The sequence below is a fragment of the Chrysochloris asiatica genome, unplaced genomic scaffold (assembly GCF_000296735.1).
Source record: "Chrysochloris asiatica unplaced genomic scaffold, ChrAsi1.0 scaffold00085, whole genome shotgun sequence".
NCBI lineage: Eukaryota > Metazoa > Chordata > Mammalia > Afrosoricida > Chrysochloridae > Chrysochloris > Chrysochloris asiatica.
Genome location: NW_006408603.1, coordinates 12,360,733 through 12,368,405, shown reverse-complemented (window position 1 = coordinate 12,368,405; position 7,673 = coordinate 12,360,733). Strand labels below are relative to the sequence as shown.

The following is a 7,673-nucleotide window of genomic DNA, read 5'->3' as shown; positions in this document are numbered from 1 at the left end:
CATATTGCATTAGGCAAATCTTCTGCACAAGACCTTTTTAAGGTGTTGAAGAGCAAAGATGTCAGCTTGAGGACTAGGATGTTCCTGACCCAATCCATGGTATTTTCAATAACCTCATATGAATCAGTCTGCTAATCTCATGATCAGCAGTTCGAAACTACCAGCAGTTCCGCAGAAGAAAGATGAGGCTTTCTGCTCCTGTAAAGATTTACAGCCTCGAAATCCTGTACAGGGTCGCTATGAGTCGGAACCAACTCCATGGCTCATAACAACAACAACATTTGCATGTGAAAGCTGGACAGTGAATAAGGAAGACCATAGAAAAATTGATGCTTTTGAGTTGGAGGAGAATACTAAAAGTGCCATGGGCTGCCAAAAGAACCAATAGATGTGTTTTGGAAGAAGTGCAGCCAGAGTGCTCCTTGGAGGCCAAGATGGACAAATTTCATCTCGCGTACTTCGGACATATTGTCAGGAGGGACCGGACCAATCGCTGGAGAAGGATATTATGTTTGGTAAGGTAGAGGGTCATAGAAAAAGAGGAAGACCCCCAATGGATTTTCCAAGTGGCAGCATTGATGGACTCAAACGTGGCAACAGTAGTGAGGTTGGCCCAGGATCCAGCAGTGTTTCTTTCTGCTGTGGATAAGGCTGCTATGGGTCGGTACCAACTTGATGGCACCTAACAACAACAACAACATAAGCCTCAGGCCCACTGCTCTGCTTGCCACTCCAGCTCTGTGTGCCAGCTGATCTAGCTCCCTAATTAAATGCCTGAAGGCATCCCACTGCTCAAGTAAGCCTCCTGCCCAAAGGCACTCAGCTTCACTGGGTCAGAGGTTCAATGAACATGGATCTTGTGTCCAAACAACACATTCCACTACTTTTCTTTGCCCTTAATAGCAGTGGAAGTTGTTTGTACTCTCAACCCTCTTCTGAGATGACTTATTTAATACCCACATTAAGAGTCCTGATGTGGTGCTGTAAGATACGTACCACAAGTTGGGTTTGATCCGCAAGGTAGGCAGTTCAAACCCACCAGCCACTCCTCGGAAACTCTATAGAGGGCCGCTATGGGTCGGAACTAACTCAACAACGGCACTTAAGAACAACAAGAGTCCTAAGTTTTTACAAGAACAATTAACCCTGATAACAATCTATAATCCTACCACCTTTCCCCATTTTCTCTTACTCAGCCAATCAGGATAAAAAGTTGCTTGGTGGGAGTTAAAAAGACATGGGTAGAAGAACCATATGAAGTAATTCACAGTATTGCGACATCCATAAATTCCACATATATTTTATATGTGTGTTTGTTTCATTATGAACCACAAAGGGGAGAAATCAACAGGTTGACTGAAAGAAAATATAAGGGAAAGAGAAGAGTACTAATCTTGCCCAGACAAGGCAAGGAGACACAAACATAAGAACAATTAAGGAATTACAACAGAAGATTTATGAGAACGGATGAAGGATACAGTTGTTGGGGGGAGGGAGGCGAGTGCTATAATTGGTTACTGGAATGCAATTGGCAATAAGATTTGGTTGGATCACACCTTTCCTGCTTTTCAACATCTCTGTACTCATCCAGGGTTTAACTCTCCATTGAGGTGCAGAATACAAGAGAAGAGATCAGAGAGACAGTAACTATTCACCTGAAATGAAGACCAGAAACATCATTCTTTTTTACTGAAAGGAGATTCCTTGTAGGTGAAAAGGAGGAGATAGGTCAGAGAAATTATGTAATTTACACTAAACCACTCAATCAGTGATCAGATTAGACCAAAACAAAAGTTTTTGCATTGCTAGATTTTTCTCTATCTCCTCTGACAAAAGAAAATTGTAGTTGCAACTTTCCAGATAAGATGATAGTTTATGAAGGGTAGAATAAAATGACTGAGTTGAACAGAGTTGGTAAAAGGAAACTTTTTAGTCTAGGTGATGGTGACTACTTCAGGAAGGAAGAGAAAGCAAGAAGAACTGAAAACGTAAAGAGGAGGAAACTAATAGAATCACAAAATGTAGGCGTGGCAGGCTGGAAACAGATTTCAGGTCTTTGAAGGCCCATCCCGCGACCACACAGGAACTGGGACGTCTGGACGCGCACTACAAGTCCCAGAAGGACCTGCTTCCTAGGACCACGTGACGCCGCGCAACGCCTGCCGGGAACCAGCTGAAGCAGCCAAAATGTCGCTGCTCAAGAAAAGAAAGCTTGAGTTGGGGGGCGGCGGAGGGGAAGGTAGTGAAGAGGAAGATGGCGGAGAGGGGGAGGCGGTTCCGCCGCGACCCCGGAGAACAAAGCGGGAGCGGGACCAACTGTATTACGAGTGCTACTCCGATATATCGGTCCACGAGGAGATGATCGCGGACCGCGTCCGCACGGATGCCTATCGCCTGGGCATTCTGCGGAACTGGTCAGCATTGCGAGGCAAGACAGTACTGGACGTGGGCGCGGGCACCGGCATTCTGAGCATCTTCTGTGCCCAGGCCGGGGCTCGGCGTGTGTACGCAGTGGAAGCCAGCGCAATCTGGCAACAGGCCCGAGAGGTGGTGCGGCTCAACGGGCTGGAGGATCGGGTACACGTCCTGCCGGGGCCGGTGGAGACGGTGGAGTTGCCGGAGCAGGTGGATGCCATCGTCAGCGAGTGGATGGGCTACGGACTGCTGCACGAGTCCATGCTGAGCTCTGTGCTCCATGCACGGTCCAAGTGGCTGAAGGAGGGCGGCCTTCTCCTGCCGGCTTCCGCCGAGCTCTTCGTGGCACCCATCAGCGACCAGATGCTGGAGTGGCGCCTGGGTTTCTGGAGCCAGGTGAAGCAGCACTACGGCGTGGACATGAGCTGCCTGGAAAACTTCGCCACACGCTGCCTCATGGGCCACTCCGAGATCCTGGTGCAGGGCCTGTCCGGCGAGGACGTGCTAGCCCGGCCTCAGCGCTTTGCTCAGCTGGATCTGGCCCGCGCCGGGCTGGAGCAGGAGTTGGAAGCCGGGGTGAGTGGGCGCTTCCGCTGCAGCTGTTATGGCTCGGCGCCAATGCACGGCTTCGCCATCTGGTTCCAGGTGACCTTCCCCGGAGGGGACTCCGAAAAACCCCTGGTGCTGTCCACCTCACCGTTTCACCCGGCCACCCACTGGAAGCAGGCGCTCCTGTACTTGAATGAGCCGGTGCCAGTAGAGCAGGACACGGACATTTCCGGCGAGATCACACTGCTACCCTCCCAGGACAACCCCCGTCGCCTGCGCGTGCTGCTGCGCTACAAAGTTGGGGACCAGGAAGAAAAGACCAAAGACTTTGCCATGGAGGACTGAGCCTGGCTTTTTCGCCTGGCTACTTCCCAAGGCGGCCTGACCTGCGAGGAGAAGGCATAGGTGGGGTCCCAGGAGAAAGGGAGAGCCCACGTGCAAGTAGGGGGCAATCGCTCTGCTGTTTCTCTCATGTCTCCTGGGGAGGGAGAGTGATTTCAGTCTCTTTTTGAAAAGCTTCTGCTGGCAATTTTTGTTTAAAAAGTGATGATTCCCTACCGCAACAGCTGCAGCGTGGTTATTAATGAGCTTTTAAGCCTCAAAAGCATGTGATCCCAAGCACTTATTTCTAGGGCTTATTTCTTTTTCTTTTTAACGTGGGAGGATGGGGCGGGAACCTCACAGAAGGATTTTGAGTTCTTCAAGTCACTGACACCTCTCACACCTCTGAATCTGAAGGCAGATTGAAGGGATGAAGTGCATTTGTTCTCCACCTCTGAATTTCCTCCCACCTCAGACGCCTCTAAAAGCTGCTGTACTTCTGCCTACATTGTTTTTAAATAAACTTTATGACTGGGAAAGGAGCGGAGGTGAATGATTAGCAATTAAAATACACAAATTCGTTGCTCTTACTACTTCTATAGGGTGCTAAGGTTGATAAATACATTAACCCATTTAGTAAAATACACCACCTAGGAAATCCAGAAGGATGTTAAGAGGGAAAAACCCGAAGGACAATGAAGTGATTTATATTCTTGTCTCAACTATTAAGACTTAATCAAGAAGATGGCCCAAATTATGTTCCATAGTAAATTTTTACCCAATTCTTACAAAACAGGCTAATAGAGTTTTCTGATCTTTAGTCGAGGACTTAATTCATTGCCAAGGCTAAATTATTTAAACTCAATTAAGGAAAACATTTTCCTAGCTAGAAGAGTACACTCATTCTCTTCTGAACACGCGCATTGAGAGAGATCATGTGACTTGGCCTACTTATGTCTAGTGAAATATAAAGTTCCTATTTTAGTCACCATTTTTTCTTTTTAGCTCAGCCAAATGTGAAAGTTGTGAATTTAGGAAAATCACTTGTAATGAAGTGTGAATCATGTTATCAAATCTATTTCACTGATGTTTCCCTCCTTCTCCCCACGGCAAATAAAACATTGGCATTCTCACTATTTTTACAGATGATGTAAGAAAAAGTTGTACTGTCTGTGAGTTACAATGTTTTTGCCTTTTTAACACTGTCAGTTCATATGAAAAGTGTTACATCTTTAGAATATAACCGCAGTATAATTCAAGTAATGATTAGTGTATAGTTTTTATACACAGCTTTTTGTATGCTAATAGGAAAATAGGTATTTTGCTTAAGTTGATAAAATTTGGTAAAGTTTAACCGGAGTTCTGCCATTATGAAGGGAGGGAACCGTCCATGTTAATTGTTGTTGAATCAATTCAGGCTCATAGTGAGGGACCCTGTGTATGGTTTCCCAGGAGCAGCTGCTGGGTTTGAACCAGTGACTTAGCAGTCCAGTGCTTATCCTTCATCACCAAAACAGGATTTCATACATAAATGAAAATCATTGGCTATACTAAATAACAACACAGTTTATAATTGTCACCATTTTTATGTCAAGGAAATTAACAGCTTATAGAATATAGTCTAGAAATAAAAAAACTAGACGTGATTTAAACTAGTTATAATAGGGGTCCTTATTTTAGGGTCATCTATATTAAAGGAGAACATTTAGAATTTTAGTACACAATTTTTAGTAGATTACTGCTGTATGTATGTTCAACTTGCTGTAATAATTTCTCTGCTATATGGGTAGATGAACGGGATCTTCCAAATTTTATTCTCACCACCAGGATGAGCGCACAAAAGAAGCCCCAGTTAAAACTTTGTTGTCGCTAGGTGCCATAGGCAGTTGCAACTCATAGGGACCCTGTATAAGGCTCCGAAGGAGTAGCTGGTACAGTTCAGTGCTTATTCTACAGCAGTACACCATTAACATTTTGGGTAACTATAATTACTTATGGAGTCTTGGTGTGGTCCTGTGTGCTAATGTGCTGGCTGCAAAGGCAGTTTGATCTGCAACGTTGCTGGTTCAAGCTCACCAGCCTCTCTTTGGAAATCCTATACAGGGTCACTATGGGTCGGAACTGACTCAACGTCATTTCACAATAACAATAATTTTAAAAGAGTGTTTAATAAGAAAAGTAAGCTTTAAAATTCTTTTCACTCATTTCTAAAAAAAAAAATAGATTAATTATATATGAAATATGAAAAAGCAGTAGGCCAAAAGGCTGCAGAGCGTGATGGTTAAAAGCATGGGCTTTGGAGTCAGATCCTATGCTAGAATCCTGGCTCCACCACTCTTGGGCAAAACATAACTTTTTTTTTTAGTGCTCTCATTAGCAAAATGACTATAACAATAGTATCTACTCCATAGAGATAAGAGTTTACAGTAAATTAATATTATAAGCACACAGTGCCTGGTACATAAAGAGATCTCAGTAACTATTAGTTCATACTGAAAAGGTGTATGTATGAAATATGGAATTGATACTTGACATTTGTTTTGTTTGTTTACAGGTATGGTGTAACAGTATCAACAGGACTGTCTATGAGGAGTGCTAATAACACGGCACACCAAAGGATCCAAAGGAAGCCCAAGACTTTGAGCATGAGGACACTTCCAGAAAGATGAAAGTGTGAGATGCAACAAGGTCCACATACCAGTCTGTCTGTCTGTGTGGACTAGCACCAGTTGCCTGAAGCCATTATGGCCATAGGCAGAAACTACCTAATCCAAGAGAGAGTGAAGCATGGGAAAGTTCTGTTTCCCTCAAACAGCTTACATTTACTTAGCACTGTGAAATTGTCCAAATATTTTTATTAATTCATTGGACCAATGTGTTTTCTTTAGTATAAGCAGTCATTGTGGTAAGCACTTAAGATGCAAACCAACAAAGCATAGTTTCTGTCTTTAAATTTTTATTTTAATAAACGAGTAAGTACAATGTATAAATAAATGGGCTTAAATAATTAGATGGACTCGGGTGTTAGGGCATAGTATTTATCTTCACTTCATAAGCTAGTAAAAATTTACACAGATTTGGAGAGTTGAATAGCTAATTCTTGGCAATTAAACCTTTCACACTGGTCTTTCAGTTCATAACCTCAAACAAAAAAAATCACATTTTTATTATATTAATACTGCCTCTTTAAATAATTCCAGAATATGTGACAACCATTTTTATAATTTGATAAATAACAGAAACTGACAAGTCCTTAGCCTAAGAAAGTCTCAATGGAGATCTGTCTCATAGGTCTCAGGGTTGATCTAGACACTCACTAGATAGCTCCTATCATACCCAGTTCCCAAACAGATATAATCACATGTGACACTTGATATAAGGCCCTCAGGAAGGTTTGAATCCTCAACAGAGTACAAAGGTAGATGAACTCTTTGCCATATTAGCAATAAGTATGGTGCTGGAAAGCATCTGTTGAAAGTAAAAGTGACACTGATAATGAGAAGCAAGTCAAAAAGTCAAGGTGAAAGCCACCAGCAAACAGAATTGCCCAACATTGTGCTATGAATAAGCATATTAGATCCTTCATACTTTATAGTACCCAGTACTAAGGGAGGAGGAATCTTAAGAAGAAACAAGTAAACCATAAGTTCCCAATCACTACAACTCCAAGACACTCAGCTTCTTATACATTTATTCATTTATTCACAATAGGCACAAAATTAAGAATTTTGAGGATGATACAGGAGGAAGCAGTGTTTCCTCCTGCTCTGGTACATAGAGTGGTTATCAGCCAACTCAACAGCATCAGACAATTCACTAATTTTGTGATTAATACACTATATAACAATTCTGCAAAAAAAGAGCATACCTGACATTCAAGAATTAGGACATAAGATGCTGTTATTGTTAGGTGAGATCAAGTTACTTCAACCCATATTGACCCTTTGCACAACAGAACAAAGAACTGCATAGTCCTGCACCAAACTCTAGTCATGAGTTGGAACTCCTGACGGCATTGCACCTGCCACTGTGTCAATCCATCTCACAAGGGGCCATCCTCTTTTACTCCAACTCTCCATACCAAACATGATACCCTTCTCCAGTGACTTGTCACTCCTGACATTATATCCAAAGTACCAGAGGTGGAACTCATACCATTTGGCTTCCAAGGAGCACTCTGGCTATACTTCCAACCAGATGTGTTTGTTATCTCTTTTTGACAGTCTGTGGTACTTGCAATATTTTCCTCCAACACCATAATTCATATGCATCAATTCTTCCACAGTCTTCCATATTCATTGTCTACTTTAACATGCATAATGTTGTTAGGTGCCATTGAGTAGGTACCACCTCATAGTGACCCTATGCACAACAGAACGAAACACTGC

General features: G+C 43.1%; 1 protein-coding gene across 1 annotated transcript; it reads left to right on the top strand.

Moving 5' to 3' along the window:
- The first annotated feature begins 2,187 nt into the window (after positions 1-2,187).
- PRMT6 (protein arginine methyltransferase 6) lies at positions 2,188-3,309 on the top strand. Its single transcript, XM_006865986.1, has one exon. It carries the CDS (start codon positions 2,188-2,190, stop codon positions 3,307-3,309), a length of 1,122 nt encoding a protein of 373 aa, XP_006866048.1.
- The last annotated feature ends 4,364 nt before the right edge of the window (positions 3,310-7,673 follow it).